The 17507-nt window shown below is 47.4% G+C and overlaps 1 protein-coding gene across 2 annotated transcripts in view; it reads left to right on the top strand.

Moving 5' to 3' along the window:
• The window catches only part of Pask (PAS domain containing serine/threonine kinase), a 91235-nt gene that overhangs the window by 60473 nt on the left and 13255 nt on the right, over nt 1-17507 (top strand). For both annotated transcript variants that reach the window (XM_077704257.1, XM_077704258.1), the window contains 5 exons: nt 3247-3401; nt 4143-4473; nt 8841-9042; nt 14486-14758; nt 15171-15397. In XM_077704257.1, coding sequence (XP_077560383.1) covers nt 3247-3401; nt 4143-4473; nt 8841-9042; nt 14486-14758; nt 15171-15397 — 1188 coding nt within the window. The remainder of the gene's footprint in view (nt 1-3246; nt 3402-4142; nt 4474-8840; nt 9043-14485; nt 14759-15170; nt 15398-17507) is intronic.

Below are 17507 nucleotides of genomic sequence, written 5' to 3'. Positions count from 1 at the left end.
ATAGCCGTAACCGACATTTACTTCAAATATTATGCATTGTAGTTACCTAAAACAAAAAGCGGGCGAAATAGCATCTTGCTGCATGGCGATAGTCAGTAAAATAAACACATTCCGGAGGTAAAAAGGAAAAGTCACGAACCTACTTTATTGCAGTTCAACACTCGTATTTCAAACAGACTTGGCTACGAAGTCCGTAATTGGACATTGATGCACCTTCCTGATGCGAGCGATGGCTCCCTCAGCTGCGGCCGGTACGTTCACGCCATCTTCGCCGCCCTCGTGCGCGCCGAATTAGCGACGCAGCACGTCCACCGCATCTACCGTATAAACCGGAATATAGGTCGAGTTTTTTTCCAAAAAAATCCGCACAAAAGTCACCCCTCGTCTTATATAGCGGTCATTGGCAGAATGTAAATCGTTGTCTGGCAACAATGTGTAAGCGTAGTCCGTCGCCATCGCCATTTGTGTCGGACTGCTCTCTCGCACTATCAGGCCTTTATTTGATTTCGCTTTTCTCTAGTTTTTCGTCTTTTACTCGTCTATTGTACGTGCGTGCGTACATTTCTGTACGTCTCTGTACCGAGATGAGTGGCGGCAGTCGACGTCAGTTCACCGCGGCGTTTAAGCTGACGGCGATTGAGTCACCGAGCAGAATGGGAATATGGCGTAGAAAAGTGTGCGGTACTGGCAGAGCCAGAAAGTTAAGCTGTGCGCGTGCAACCCCTTGAAACCGATGGACGTCCGTGGACGTCAAGCGGTGCACCCCGAGTTGGAGAACAAAGTGGCGGACTTCGTCCGGGAAGTTCGCTCACGATCGCTCCGGTGGCCATGCGCGGACCGGCTCCGCGAACTGTACAATGAGTGGATAGCCGGCGACAACAAAAAGACCCATACGGGCCGGTTGCGACCGTGTCAAGCTGGGTGTCCTTCTCTGGGCAGTCGCTGCCCGACGATATGGTTACACGAGCGTTCAGAACTGCTCCATCAGCAACGCGCCTGATGAATGGAGGATGACAGTGCGAAGCAGTCATCCTCGGACGACTCTGAGAGCTCGGACGAGTGACTTCGGCAGGCATAGTGAGTGGCAGTGACGGACGGGTGTCGAAAATAAATATAGACATTGTGAGTGCGCTTCTGTGCGGAATTATTTTTTTTTGTCAACTTTTCCCACCTCAAGGTAGGGGATCGACCTATATACCGGGTTGACCTATAATCCGGTTTATACGGTAGTCCCTCCGACGCCGTCCTTAATGCTTCTTTTCAAGCCATGTGCAACAGCGCTGACGATGGACTCTCGGTTGCTCACGATGGTGGACAGCGTACTCGTCCACACGTCAGTCTCTTGCCACCTTACCACGGAGTGTGCACCTTACCTTCCTTCGCGCCCGATGCGACGGCTTTTATCATAGCCGTCTTCTGTTCAAGCGTGATAGTCTTTCGGCTTCCCGCCTGTCGCACTCGCGCTGTTGGAATCACGCCGGCAGTACGATAAGATAAGGCTGAAGACTGCCAAAACCCACCACGCACACACAACTACGCAGCGACGTCGGCGATACGAGGAGGGGTGGAGGAGGAAAGCGACGCAACCGCGCGCACCGTGTGCATTGGGGTTCTTCTCGGGCTCACCGTGGATAGTCCGCGGATTCCCCGAAGCCATAGGGATACGTGGGAAAATCGAACGTCGGACTACAGTGAACTAGAATATTCTAGTTCACTCTAGTCGGACTGCTTCTCGGGGAGCCCGCGGTGAGGAGGGGAGGGGAGGGGGGCTTCGCGGGCGCAGCATCCGCATGGCGCGCCAGCCAGCTTCGCGCGCGTGGCGGGAGTTTTGAACTGCTAATACAGTTGCCGCGTCACGCACTGTCTCAAATCCGCGTTGCACACTGTTGTAAAATTAACTCAAAATTTGATTTCTCAACGAAATTTGTTTGTTATATCCCGTAACGGGGAAATTTTACCTCGTTAAAACGAGTTTTTAAATACATTGGTTTCTATGGGGACTTTCTAGGGGAATTACGATTTGCTCGTTATATCCATTATTTCGTTATAGCCCGTCTCGTTATAACGAGGTTTAACTGTATTTATTTTCGACGCCCGTCCGTCACTGCCACCCACTACACTTGCTGAAGTCACTCGTCCGAGCTGTCGGAGTCGTCTGAGGATGACTGCTTCTCACTGCCATCTTCAGTGTCGTCGAGCGCGTTGCTGATGGAGCACTTACTAAACGCTCGTGCAACCGTGTCGTCGGGCAGCGACTGCCAAGAGGAAGACACCCAGCTTGACACGGTCACGAGGGATGGTCTTCACAGCCAGCCTGTAGATGTCTTTTCGTTGTCGCCGGCTATCCACTCATCGTACAGTTCGCGGAGCCGGTCTGCAGATGGCCTCTGCTGTAACCGACAGCGATCGTGAGCGAAGTTCTCGAACGAAGTCCGCCACTTTGTTCTCCAAACACGGGGTGCACCGCTTGACGTCCACGGAGCGATCTGTTCCGGGGGTTGCACGCACACAGCCTAGCTTTCTGGCTCCGCCAGCACCGCACACTTGAAACCGAAACTCCAAACTGGCGTTGTGCTGCCATACTCCCATTCTGCTCGGCGACTCAATCGCCTTCAGCTTAAACGCAGCGGTGAACTGGCGTCGACTTCCACCGCTCATCTCGGAGCAGACACGTACAGAAATGCACGCACGCACACACACAAGACGAGTAAAAGACGAAAAACGAGAGAAAAGAGAAAAGCAAATAAAGGCTTGGCAGTGAGAGAGAGCAGTTTGATACAAAGGGCTATCGCGACGGACTACACTTGCACATTGTTGCCAGACAACAATTTACATTCTCCCAATGACCGCTGTAAAAGACGAGGGGTGACTTTTGAGCGGATTTTTTTGGAAAAAAACTCGACGCATATACTGGTTTATACGGTAGTTGTGAGCAAATTTTTTCTCGTATATTCTGTTCTGCGAAAAAAAGAAGAGCTTGTAGCACAGTTCTGATTATTATAGCTTAAATTCCACAAAAGAAAATAAATAAAACTCATTATATTTGCACTAAAGTGGATATTCAAAGCTTTACTTAAAGAGGCCAGTCATAACTGCTGGCTTATCTGCTGCCTTGGAACACTGAGGGCCCCAAAGAATAGCCATAGCCCGAAAATACGAGGGTCTGACTTCTACCAGCCGTCTGGCCTCTCCTGTATGGCGCAGTCACCTCGAGAGACAAAGTCCCCCTTTCTTCCCTCTGTGCAGCACATCACGGTGGTGATCCCCACCTTCTATGACGACTTTGAGTACCTGGACACGGACTCTGTTCCACTGCCGCCACTGGACGACGACGAGGAAGACTCGCGGGCGTGCGCTTTCCTCGACGAGCGGCCCGACTCGGACACAACCGAGTTGTGCAGGTGAGTTACCTGCGTGTTCTGACATTTTATTTGAGTCGCCCCATTTGCACTGCCAAACTTGTCAAAACATTCGACCGGGAGAATCAAGCTCATCATTGGCCTGTTGGATGTGCACTGTTATAGTCGGTGACAACTTAAGAACGGCACCGGAAGTTGCCGCTGTGCCTTATCACCGTAGCCGGATGTTTCTCCGCGCAGCGCAAGTAGGTCGTTACTGGGAATATTTTGAACATGGCGCGAGCCGTTCCTGTGATTTTTTTGGGCTTAATATGCTTATAAACGACTCCAGTGACGACAAACAAACTGCGTGAGACAAGGCAGACGATATGACGCATTCATAGCAAACCCCTTTCAAAATGCGTGCGCACTGACGTCACGGGTCCGGCGCTTTGGCGGAGTGATACGCTACATGAGGTGGTGCCGTTCTTGAGTTGTAACCGAGTATAGGACCCGCCGCAGTGGCTCAGTGGCTAAGGCATTGTGCTTCTGAGCTCGAGGACACGGATTCGATCCTGGTGGCTGCTTTTAGATGGAGGCGAAAAGCGAAACCGTCTGCGTAGGGAGATTTCGACAAACGTTAATGATCCTCAGGTGGCGGAAATTACTCTGGAGGCACCCTCCACCATGGCGCGCCTCATAGCCCTTGTGTAGTTTTGGCGCATTAAATCCCACACAGTCAATCATCAAAAGGAGCGGCCCCGACAAAAGTATTTTCTTCCTCTGTCCTTCTCTCGTGCACAGGCCCCTCAACCCGCTCAGCAAGCCCTACTCGCCGAGGGGCAGTGGTGCCCGGAAAGGCTACGGAGGCAGCCGCAGCAGTTCGGCCACGGGTGACGACCTACCCCTGCGGCTGCAGGACTTGAGCCTGACTGGCTCCGTCATCGGCTCGTGCTCTGGCTTTGGCCGGTCGCTGGGCGCCTTCCAGCGGTCGACGTCGGCTGCAGAGCCCCTGGCTCCCCTGCTGGGCCCGGCCGGGGAGGGCAACGTGTCGGGCACGGCTGGCGACGTCAACGGCAACGTTGCGTCGACATCCACAGACAGCCCCCGCAGGACGTCTGGATGTCGGCTGAAGGCAAGTGGTTCCAATGGATTGTGCGTCTTAACACAGTTGAGAGGGGCATGATACTTACGGCTAGTTGAACCTATCTGCGCTGAACACGGACATTTCGGACTACTGCTTCTATCAAACAGTATGAACATCCCTTTCAAATTCTTATTTGTAGGAATTGTGTGTTTCGTTTGTGAAATTACAAGTTATATCAAAGTATTATCCCATCCATTTCAATGTGCTGCTTTCAAAGAAGAGAAGTGCAGGGAGATGGTGCGGTCCCAATTAAGGGGGGACGTGGCTTTCAAAATCAACTTTTTTATTTCTTTGTGGATTTTGATGAAAATTGGCACAGCAACTGGAAATGCTTCTGTGATAACACCATAAAAATTTGAAGTTAATATTTTGATAACTTTTTTATGTATGATATTTTCTTTCTGTTCCGCTTGTACCGAGCCTGAGCGGCTTATAACACACGATAGAAAACTTGTTCGAAGTGCTTTGCATTCTCAAATGAATGGACGAGGTCGTGACAGTTTTAGAATTTTTTTTTTACAACACAATGTTTTTTAGTTTTCATTTTTTTAGAGGTTAATGTGCAACAGGCATGTCAACTGTGAACGATTATTTGAATAAAAAAATCACAAAAAACAAATCTGGAAAACTAAAAGTGTCACGACCTGAACAGTTCATCAAGGAATGTAATGCAAGAAACGGAATCAAAATAGACCCAGCAGTCACGAAGAAATCCCTGGGACAAGCGACACAGGTGGCAAAAAAAAATGTTTTGAGAAAACGGCTTCCGAAGTTGCAACATAGGTTTCACATATCAAAAGTCGTCACGGTTGTAGCCTTTCATGTCCTTTTGAACATGGGGCTTCTGGAAGGCCTTGCCTTGAAATTGGAGTGCCTTTTCAGCCTTTCTCTTTCCAGAAAACATCATTTTCAGCTCCTCCGTGAAGAGTACATACCCCCCTTTGCAAACCAAACGGAGGGGAGATGGGTTTCAATGGGCTTTCAATGCAAAGTAGGTTAGTTGGTTGGCTGTATCGCACTGGACAACCTCCTTTTGCAGTGTTGTCACCATGGCAACAAGTTAAGCATTTTTTTAACTTAAATTTGAACATTTTTGGCTTTTTTTTCATGTTTTATCTTGCCTGGCACAGCAACTTAGTACTCATAGTGCAGGTGTTCATTGCCAAAAGTTTGCATACCACAAGGTTGAAAATGAGCTACTTTGAAGCTTGGTAGAGTATTCTGCATAACTCCCAACTTCAATGCAAGAGCATATTTTTTTTTACTACTTTTGACATTCAAGGCATCCAATATTCCTCGCAGCACAGCCAGTATGCCCTGAGCAATGGTATCAATAATTTCCCTAAAAAAATCACTGTTAAATGCTGCCACAGTAACGTACATTTTTAACGCAGAGAGCATATTTTATTCCTATATTACTAACTCAAACCTGTTTGCATGAAAATTACAAGTGCACGGGAAACATTGCGCAAGAAAGGCGATATGGCTCGCGCGCATCGCAGCGCACGCTTACCGCGACATATCGAGCTTTGATTATACCTGATATGGCTGGTCAGGTCGCTTTGAAGATTAAAACTAACGTCGCAGGCATTAATTACAACTACTGGCGTTCAATCGTAACCGGTTGCCCAGTCATGTGATGCTCCAATGCGCGTCGGCTATGCCGTGCGCGCCGCAGCGTTTGACGCGTCGACCGTTTCTTTCTCAAGGCTAGCGAGCCCACAGTCAAAACACAGCACTAACTAAGCGTGTAAACATCGCAAATCCGACTAAAAGTTCACTTCACGAACCGCTATCGCAAGCGCGCACACCGCGTCACCCTCCGGGGTCTGGCGACGGTAGAGTCACGCGCACCACGAAGCGTTCGATGACCTCCGCCTTTCGAGCCACACAACTTCCCGTAATCTGGCTCGTTATCTCTGGCATTCCCATCGCGATAACGTCCGTGTTGAATACCACAGATTGAACAGAAACTCGGCCAAGCGAAGCGGCGAAAATGAACTCAATCCGCTCGCTACGCAGCTCAGGCGGCCGCCATCTTGCGTTGCGCCCGCGACATCCAATCAGGAGGGTCGACGTTCTGCACCCCGACCGGAGGACCAATAGTGCTTCAGCATTTATTTCTAGCTTCGTTTGTGCGTCGTTTCTTTTCTGCCGTTTGTGCGTTTGTGAATGAACGAAGATAAAAGAGACGAGCGGAACCGGAAAAACGATCGCTCGGCCGATCTAACCATATCAAAATGGCCGCGCCCGGTGGCACCGTTGCGGAGATAGAGCGCTCCGAAAATTGCCGTTTTTTCGCCCTTTTGCGCTGATAGTTTGTCACCGCGCCTGACAAAAGTATTTTTTTATGCCACTTTGCGACGCTTTTCAGCGTAAAAACTTTGCAGACGCACAGAATAGGAAACATAGAAGCCGAATATGCGGGTTTCAAAAAAACGATGTTTTGGTCATTTTTCCGAAGTTGAAAGCCGTGTCCCCCCTTAATTGAATGTTACAAATGTTAACAGCACTGCTGCTGTATGCACTGTTTTGCATCAGCTGTTTTGATTGTTGCGTGCAGTTTATGGATGAGTGGAAGATTTCTTAATGTAATTTACTGGCCTGGTTGGTATTCCATAATGTACAGTTCAGTGCAAAAATAGGCAGGGACTAGAAAAGACACAACACAAGAGTGCTAGAGTGAACATAAGAGCGAAAATAGTCCCTGTCTATTTTTGCGCTGAACTGTACATTATGAAAGATTTCATTGGTTCCAAATCCTTTTCCACACCCAGTGAGTTGTGGCAATGATACATGTACAGCAATGCACATGGCATTTCCAGTCATTTCTTCTTTCGTTAAATCTTTCGTAACCACGCCATAGGCCATCCATCGTTCATGGATCAACGATGATTTTCAAACTTCCTGCAAAAACTAAAAACGGCGTTATTCGGACAACTCGCGCCATCTGGCGTGTTGTGTTCATTGGGAACTTCTTTTTCAGTTTCGTTGCAGTTCGTTTACCTTTCGCGTGGGTAGACGGCATCGTGAGATAAATTTGAGCCCAAGGTAGCAACGAGTCGGGCGAAAATGGCATCCTGTTTCAGAGCAATCTTATTATAAGCTACAATTTCATGCATAGCAATGCTAAATGTGTCCAGTAGCTCAGAGAGAAAAAAAAAAGTTTTCTGAAGGAGTTCAAAATCAGCCATTTTTCTGTGGTCACGAAAAAGTGAGGTCAGAGCGAATTAAGGTTTCCTTCAAATTAATTTGGAGTGAACACTTCAAGTAGTAGCAACGATGAACGCTGCATTGAGAATAAAACTGGCTATTGCTTTTTATTACAGCACACGCAACAGTGTGTGAACTTCAACACAGAAAGCGGTTGTCACGACCGCAATCGGGGTCTTAAAGGAGCCATGAAGAGAAAATACAACTTGGTTTAATTTGAAAGAACTAGGATTCAGTATCTCACTCAGCTCCATTACAGCCCCAAAAGATGTTTTTCTAACGAAAAAAAGCAAAAAGTATTTAAAAACTTTCAAATTTTGCGCCACAGTGACGTGTTATGAGCAGGAATGGCGTCATACGGGCCAACAATAAAACATAATTTTCAGTGCGTTAACTGCAGGTTAGCATTCAAGTGATGCGGTCAAATGGAACTAGAGGCCCCATTACAGACGTCCAGCCATGTGTCGTCGCGATAGGTCAGTTAGGCGGCCGCCAATCGCACAAACAAGGTTCCGTGACGTCATAGAAAAGTTGCGGGAAATTGGCTAGGGGGTCGCGACTGCTTCACACGTTTTCTTTAATATCTCCGTTATTTGTTCGATGATTGCGATTATATTGGTATCATTGTTATCGGGACTAAGCAGTCTTTCTAAGAAAATAAACCGAACTTGTATTTTGTCTTCATGGCTCCTTTAAGAATGGCTTTGCATTTGGTGCACCGAACGGTACTCTTCATCAGGATGTTCTAGTAGCAGCTCCCCAAATGAAGAAAAAGAAATGGGACTTGAGATAGCCTTGTAGTTGGGTGAAATGGCAACCGGTGGACAATTAGGGTAACAGAGTTGGATACCAAGAGATGTGTCTAGAAGAAGGGGAAGGCTAATAACTCGATGAAGGGATGAAATAAAGAAGCTCGGCGGCAAAGACTGGGCCCGAGAAGCGCAGGACAGGAGCGGTTGGAGGTCACTTGGAGAGGCCTTCGTCCTCCAGTGGACCTAAGTAGACTGACGATGATGGTGATAATGTACAGCAGCTCAAAATACGCGTAAATCACGTGACTAACTGATAGCAAAAGAAAAGCGGGCATGATATGCGGTGTGCACCTAATCTTAGCTGCCAATTTATCGTGCCCTGGATCGCAGAACTCCCTGAGCGCTGACGTCCTGGCCGGCTCTCACCTCCGGGGAGATGGGGACATGTGCTCCTCGGTGTCGGCTGCCAAGCAGCAGCGGCTGGGCTCCAGTGCGGAAGAGGAGGCGGCGGCTGCGCTGACGACGACGCACTCGCTTCGGGACCTCGCTGAAGAAGAGGAGGAGGAGGCCGAGAACTACCTCTTGCCACTGGGTGAGTTTTGGGCAAGAAGGGACTCCGTTGTACCCCTGTCACACAGCAAATCTGATGCCATTGAAAGCGAACGACATTGGCTGTAAAAAAGAAAAAGACATCCCCTTTGCCTGTGTTGGGTCTAAACGGCAAAGAAATGTCACTGGATAATGATAGCAGTGATGATTGGGAATCGCAAGATAATAAAGTACACCCAAGAGCAGAAGTTTGAGGACCATGGAAGCAGCAATTTTGAGTTATTCCTCTGCAGCACAGCAGCCCGGAGTACTATGTGTGGTAGTTTTCATTAGTTCAGTATATGACATCTCGCATGCATTCGACAGTTTGTCGGGCTGCTATAGGAAGAGAAATAACCTAAAATTGCCATTTCCCTGGTCCGTAAACTTTTGATCGTGGCTGTACATGCATCCATGATGTTTTTAAAGCTGTTGCTTTTTTAAACTGAAACACATTTGGTTTTGAAATGAAAAAAAGGTAACTCTCTCTTAGGTGTCATTCACATGTAAAAAAAATCTATCTGGCTGGCAACAAACATTGTGAAGCTTTGCAAAAGTGTCGTTTACTTTTTTTTTCCACATGGAACTATGTGCAGCCAGAAATATTGATTCACAGGTTATAGATGTGGTGGTCTAGAGCTCATTATGAAACTTGCGTGTTGTGACGGAACGCTGCTGCCAAGGCTAATCATTTGCTTCGAAGCTCATGCAAATGGGCTGCCCAAACTCATTCACTCACCAAACGCCGTTTGTGTAAATGTCATTTAGTATTCTCGTGTTGCGCTAAACTAATGCAGGGTTCGCACAGGTCCTTGAAAACCCTTGAATTTAGAAGTGTAAATTTCAAGGCCTGGAAAGTCTTGGAATTTTTAAAGGGTCCTTGAAAATCCTTGATTTTTCTGGAGATAACCAAGGGCCCTATCTTTTCACAAGAATTTAAAGTGTTTGTCGTGAATTCTAGGTGTTAAAAATGTAAAGAAACATTGTAACAATCAAGTTTCAGTGTGAAATTACGAGTTGTGGATTCTCATTATTACGAGGCAACATTGGGAGCAGCATTCCTCAATAGAATTCATGTCGCGATACAATCCCGTGAAAGCCGGCTTCTGTTCTCTATCTTGCTTGTTCCATCTATAGTCTGTGGACGGCCTTTCATTGCATGTTTGCTGTGCCTTATACGCTCCATCTGCGTTTGCTTTTACGTGCAAATGGTGGACGTGTACATAGTTCATCCTGCCTTGCAGCAACACTTGCTGAGTTAATTTCAGCTGATACTCTTGCTGACAAAGCAGGAGATGCAGGCAACATTAACTAAGTTTTGAAATCAAGCAGCCTCAGCAAAACACCAAGAAAAAAGAAAAACCTCTAAATACAAACTATGAAATAAAAAATAAAGCTGGGGGAGCATTCATGAACCCATAGCGCCTATCTAAATGGGTGTTAATGTTCTTAGGTATTGGGCAATAACAAAATTTTGCATTGTGTTGAGAAAGTTATAAATAATCCCAGATAAAACATAAGATGGGGACCTTGAAAATGATAAATAATCCCAGATAAAACATAAGATGGGGACCTTGAAAATGTGTTTTCTGGTCCTTGAAAGTCCTTGAAAACCCTTGAACTTTTGCTTTTGTAGCCCGTACGAACCCTGTAATGGCATTCTCACTCGATTTGCCGTGTTCTCGTGCAGTTGCCAAGAGCAATGCCGGGCTGTTTGTTGGGAATTGGTGCAGTCTGTGTTGTTTGTTTGGAAAAGTGTAGAGTGCAAGAAGGAACCTTGGGTAGCAGCCTGATAGAATGGGGGCCTATGCTGATTGAACTCAGAAAGGAAAGCCAGCAGCTGAGAATGCTGATGAGGGCATGGGGGAAGTGCTTCATCATTTTGGATTGAAAGAAAGGAAGAAAGTGGGGAAAACCGATCCCTGACCCAGTTTACAATTATTGGTTGCGTAACAATGCATTTTCTATGGCTTGTGTCAATGTCGTGCACTTGTGTGCGCATGTGCATGCAGGTTTGTGTTAATATTTTACTTCTTGAAATTTACTTTGACCTGAATACAGTGCTGGCATCTGTAAACATTCAAATTTCAAATTTTAGTATTTGATTTTTATTTCTAAAGGCGGACGTGGCCTGACAGGGGCCTCAGCCACCCGATTTACAGCGTACATAACAACACGTCTGTGCACAAATTTAAGCATAACAGCACAATGTAATAGAGAAATAGCACAAAGCAAAGTCACTACAGTCGACTCCCGCTACAACGAAACTGACGGGACGCGCGAAAAATTTCGTTGAAGCGAAAATTCGTTGAGGCGAAATCCGCCCCAACACAGCACAGAAGAGCCCGAAAAATAGCCCCGTATGTTTCCGCATCATTGGCAGCAAAAAAAACAATGTTTAGAAAAAGGAGTGACGCGCAATAACGTCATGTTTATTCGGATAACAAACATACCAATGGTTATTTGTGTTCACTGCACGCAAAGAACGCATTACGGATGGGGGTGAAGAAATGCAGGCACAACACGTATTGCTGCACAACAAGGCGTGCCCACCGAGCTGATAACTTGCAGATAGCTGCTAGGCCGTGGGAAGCCCCCCTCTCGCTTGTGGCAGGAGCAGTGCCGTTATCTTATCCTCTGACAGGGCACTGCAGCTACCGTATAAACCGGAATATAGGTCAAGTTTTTTTCCAAAAAAATCCGCACAAAAGTCACCCCTCGTCTTATATAGTGGTCATTGGCAGAATGTAAATCGTTGTCTGGCAACAATGTGCAAGCGCAGTCCGTCGCCATCGCCATTCGTGTCGGACTGCTCTCACGCACTATCAGGCCTTTATTTGATTTCGCTTTTCTCTAATTTTTAGTCTTTTACTCGTTTATTGTGCGTACGTTCGTACATTTCTGTACGTCTCTGTTCCGAGATGAGTGGCGGCAGTCGACGCCAGTTCACCGCGGCGTTTAAGCTGACGGCGATTGAGTCACCGAGCAGAATGGGAATATGGCGGTGCAACGCCAGTTAGGCGTTTCGGAGAAAAGTGTGCGGTACTGGCGGAGCCAGAAAACTAAACTGTGCGCGTACAACCCCCGAAAACGATCGTTCCGTGGACGTCAAGCGGTGCACCCCGAGTTGGAGAACGAAGTGGCGGACTTCGTCCGGGAACTTCGCTCACGATCGCTCTGGAGGCCATACGCGGACGGGCTCCGCGAACTGTACAATGAGTGGATAGCCGGCGACAACAAAAAGACCTATACGGGCCGGTTGCGATCGTGTCAAGCTGGGTGTCCTTCTCTGGGCAGTCGCTGCCCGACAACATGGTTACACGAGCGTTTAGGAAGTGCTCCATCAGCAACGCGCCTGATGGCATGGAAGATGACAGTGCGAAGCAGTCATCCTGGACGACTCTGAGAGCTCGGATGAGTGACTTCGGCAGGCATAGTGAGTGGCAGTGACGGACGGGCGTCGAAAATAAATATAGACATTGTGAGTGCGCTTCTGTGCCGAATTTTTTTTTTGTCACCTTTTCCCACCTCAAGGTAGGGGGTCGACCTATATACCGGGTCGACCTATAATCCGGTTTATACGGTACTGACCTTGGCAGGCAAGACGTGCGCGCTTGCATTAAACATGACCGTGCGCTCGCGACTAAGATAGGATGACTTGGCTTCAAGACCAAACACGCAAACATGATTTTTGCTCTTGGCTATGAAGAATGGTAGAAGGAAAACGGCAAGGACAGCTGCTCACGAGTTACAACGCATACATGACGGCGCTGCGCCAGCAGCGGAGCACATTCATGCGATTTCACTTGGATACAGATTGGCTGTAGCTCCGGCTTGGCGAACCGGGCCTGTGCCTCATGTAAAGACGGCCAGCCACATCGTTATCACCAGCAAACAATGGTGTCCGCCTATGACTTTTTTTTTTTTTTTTTTTTTTTGGGTGGCGGTGTAGGCACACCGCGCATGTTTTCGGTGAAACTAAGCGTCCTGAATCTATAAAAAGTTACACATAGCTGGCGCTATGCTTATTTTATTTCGGAAATTTCGTTGAAGCGAAAGCAAGCCAGACAAATGGTTCGTTGTGGCGAGGACTTTGTTGCATTGACTTCTACGGCTAGCTGACGGGGAATTGGAAATATTTCGTTGAAGCGTAAATTTCGTTGAAGCGGACTTCGTTGTAGCGGGATTAGACTGTACTACATTTCCTATGTATTATACAAAGCATAGGTCTAAAATTCACAGAAGAATCAGTGTACAATAAACGCAGTAATTCGTATGCATGAAATTTCATCAGTTACACTAATATGTCACAATTACGTATGAATGTTGTAATGGTTTTTAATTTCTATCTTTAGGGGAACATGTAGACATATACTTTAAATTGTTAATTATATATCAGTATTGCAAGCATTTTGCGTAAGTAACACTTCTTGACCTGTTTTTTAAACGCAAGTTCACTGGTGTCGAAGTTTAATTTTTCTCCCAATTTATTTAATATTTCAGTTGACTATCTGGCCTATCTAGACTATCTGGCTGTTGACTATCTAGACTATCTGGCCTTGCAAAATCTGTTTTAGGGAAAATAACCTATTAATTGTCTTTGAACGACATTCTGAGACGGCCAGATCAGGCAGTATCACAGCTATGTATCGCTGTTGTGCCGTCCAAATTCCGTCTTTCTGTCTTTTTTGCATAGGTACATGGACCGAGGTGCTCCTTTTTTTATCATTAATGCAGCCTTTTTCAGTGGTGGAGGCCCTTGCCAGCCCTAGAAAATTGATTCCAGTTTCGGGACTGCTGTTATGCCGCATAAAAAGCTCCCTGAGGGGGCTGACGGTTAAGGGGGACTCGCCTGTTAAAGTTCCCATGGCAGTTACTACTGCATGACCCACGTACTTAAAAACCATCGTGCACCAATACGAGAAGCTCTACAAATACATATCGACGTTCAGAACGGCCTAGTTTGCTTGTTTTAGGGATATGTCACTTCTGTACTGAAATAAGAAAACAAATCTCCTGCTAGCTAGACTGCTAGCACCATCTAGTGGCAAGGAGCCATTTTGAGTGCCCATTTCAAACACCAAAGTTTAATGAGCTGTAAAGTTAGTTCCAAGCGGTGCATCAAAAAACTGCTTTCCTTACTGCATTCACCAGGGTTCACAGTATTGGAAAATGTAAAGATCACAGTTTTACGAGTAGCACTGTTTTGCCCATTGTTCCTCCAAAAATGGCTGATCATCTCCAATTATCTTGGGGACTAATTGACTGGCTCAAAAAATAATGCCATATCTGAAATCAGTGGGGGGAAAAAAGCAGCAAGGCTGGCAAGTTTCACAGTGTGCGCTTAAAAATTAAAAGAAATTGTTTGAAGAGCCGTGTCCCCTCCTTAACTTGCTCTGCGATAGCCTCCTCGGTCACACCGACAACCCCAATCCGTTGTTGTGCAGGTGAAACGAAGCTGCCGACGTCGGACAGCTTCCACTCGACATCGACGATGACGTCCAGCACGATGCACAGCTCAGAAGAGAACACCCAGGAGGCGGCAGGTCGGCATCGAGACTCCCGCCTGTCCAGTGCGTCGGGGGCGGAAGCTGACGAGGTGGTGAACGAGCGGGCGCTGCAGGCGGAACTCAAAACGTTCCGCAGCTGCGACTCCCTCCTGAGCATTGCCGAGGGCTCCTACACGGGCCTGGGCAGGCACCGGGATGGCTCGCACATCGGTGAGTGGTCCAGTCGGGGCGTTTGGTGTACACGGCTGGTCCTTTCTTGACGTACTCGGTTGGTTCAAAAAGGGGGTGCCGGTGTCCTTTCCCCCCCCCCCCCCCCCCCCCCCCAGTTTAGACAGGTCGGCAGTCTGCGCCATTGTTGTCTTCATTGTTGTCTCTGTGAAGCAGTGTGCATTGACAACACCATTTGAATTGGAATGGCCCTTAATATGGTGGGCTGTCTACTAGGATGGTAACGAAGCTGTCTAAAGGGGAAATTGGTATGCACCCTTTGCATAGATACGGCGTGACCTAAACCGTTTTATATTGCCACTGCATCCACTTTACACCTCCCTGAGAGAGAGCTTCTCCCGTGCCCTCACCCTTCCCCCTCCATTTCTCTCCCTCCATCTCTGCGTGTGTGCAGCCATCGTGTACCAGATCCGGCGGGTGGACCTGGAGGAGGGGTCGTCCATCTACTGCCTCTGGGTGTCCCGGGACCTGGAGGCCGAGGGGGCCTGCCCCCTGCCGCCCCAGTACCCGACGCCCTCCTCGCCGCTGCGCTCGCTCACCCTCGGAGGGGGAACCTCCTCCTCCCTGGGCTCCGACAGCGCCACCGAGGGCTCGCTGCGGGAGGGCCACTCCGTCGACCACGTGAGCACCCACTGGGCTTCTTTTCTTGCCCCCAGGGCTGGCACTGTAATGCCGACGGGGAGAGAGATGGGAACAGGGCGGGGGTTGCGTACCATATTTGCACGATTCCAGTGCAGAATTCTTTTAAGTGCAGAGTGGTTATGTCATCCTAACTCGCTCGCTAGACCCAAGTAGAGCCACATGGCGTACCGTCGTCGTGGCGTAACCCAGAGGCTTCAAAAGCCAAGCAGTTTGTGTAGTCATAAGCGTTCAAAACCCGTGAGCCTCTGGTGCTTGTCATACGTCTCCCCGTTGCTTAGCGCAAAGAAAACTTCAGCTACATTTCAGGCAAAATGTACGCAGTTAACCGGCGGCGTCCACGTTCATTTAGTTACGAAGGCTCGTTGGGCTGGGTTTTACGATAGTAAGCGAAAAAAAAGTGGCAGTGCAACGTCGGCATGTGCGGGAGGAAAAGCAAGCACAAAGAGAACAGAACTCCCACTGGCGCAGTTTCAGGCAGGGGGCGTGCGAGCACTACGGAGGCGGGAAATTTGAATTTCATTGGGTGGTAGCAGTGAGTGGATAACGGCGCTACAGCTTATTATGGCGAATCACTGCTCTGCACTTCTGACAGCTTTCATGTTGCGTCGAACGGCTTTAATTTTTCCTAATTTGCCTACTTAAACTTACCTGTGCGTTAAAATCGGGGGTGCGTTAGAATTGTGCAAATATGGTGCTTTTTTGAGTGAATATTGCCAATCGGTAGTTGTACATGATGGCAGAAAAGTGTTAAGCAAGGTTGAAGTTTGTTGAACCTTGGCTACAATATTGGCTATTGGTGTCAGTGAGAAATGTTTGCTTTTTTTTTTGTTTTATTTTTGTGATGCCCATTTTGCTATCAGTGGTGCTGCAGGTTATCTTTTATGGCTAAAATTTTTGTTAATGTTGTAATTATGAATGAATAAGAAGAAAAAGGACATGCTGGTTGCAGTTGGCACACTTATCAAAGGCCTAATGCACTCAGCCAATAATGCAAGGGAAAAAAACCCAGTTTGTGCAGGGCAGGCCACCATGCAGTCTGCGCAGAGTAAGACTGTGCAGATGGCTTGGTAGAGCAGCCTACGCTTACTGTGAGGGAAAGCTGCTAGCAGGTTTCCTCGAGTAGTGCCATGTCACGCAAAATTCTAGTGGTGGCATTTTTTTATTATTTATTTTATTTAATACATACTGCCAGCCACCTCTTGGTGGCCAAAGCAGGAGTGATATGTATACTTGCACGCTTGCAGCGACGTAACACAGTACAGTTCACGGTACAGAACTACGATCAAAATAAAATGACCACGTAACAGGCTTGCGTGGGACATGTATTTACTCGGGTTACAGGAGAACCACAAGAGTGGTGTCAAAATACAATCCAGGTTTTGTTCACAACACGAAATGGTAAAGCATGATAAGAGGAAGAATGAAATCTGCACGTGTGACCAGACAAGTACAAACAGGCAGTCACAGCTGATAAGAATTCGTCAGGTGCCTCAATGCTGGTTGCGTCATGGGGTAGTTCATTCCAATCGGAAATCGTTTGTGGAAAGAAATAATATCGCCGAGAATTTGTTTTTGTAAGCGGCGTTACTATAGTTTTACCATGCTTATTCCGAGTTTTTCATTATGTATTGTACTGCGTGTAAGTGTGAAAGGGAAGTCCCGAGTGTCCGTTGACTGTTATACAGGAATTTTATATGATGTAGCTTTCTATGGGACTGTAATGCGGGAAGTATTGCGGACTTCAGTGACTGTAATCTGTCTCCTGTATGCGTGGTAAATAAATCGCAGGGATTTATTTTGGATTCGTTCAAGCTACTGTTTTTCTGTTTGTGAGGATCCCATACATCGTCAGTATATTCCAACAATGGGCGCACCAATGGGGTGTAAGCGACTAGTTTTGTTTTGCTGGTACAGTGTCTGATGCGATGCCTTAAGAACCACAATCGCCGTAGTGCTGTTACACCTTCGATATGCGTTTTCCAGCTCAGACTAGATGTGATTGTCAGTCCAAGGTTAATGGTTGTTATAGCAGTGTTGTTTAATGTGTACGTGAATTCCAAGCGTTTTTTTTTTTAGATGTTATGGTCAT

Source organism: Haemaphysalis longicornis, unplaced genomic scaffold (assembly GCF_048455015.1).
Source record: "Haemaphysalis longicornis isolate Haplotype H1 unplaced genomic scaffold, Haemaphysalis longicornis Haplotype H1 scaffold_3, whole genome shotgun sequence".
NCBI lineage: Eukaryota > Metazoa > Arthropoda > Arachnida > Ixodida > Ixodidae > Haemaphysalis > Haemaphysalis longicornis.
This window is presented reverse-complemented; position numbering and strand designations above follow the sequence as displayed.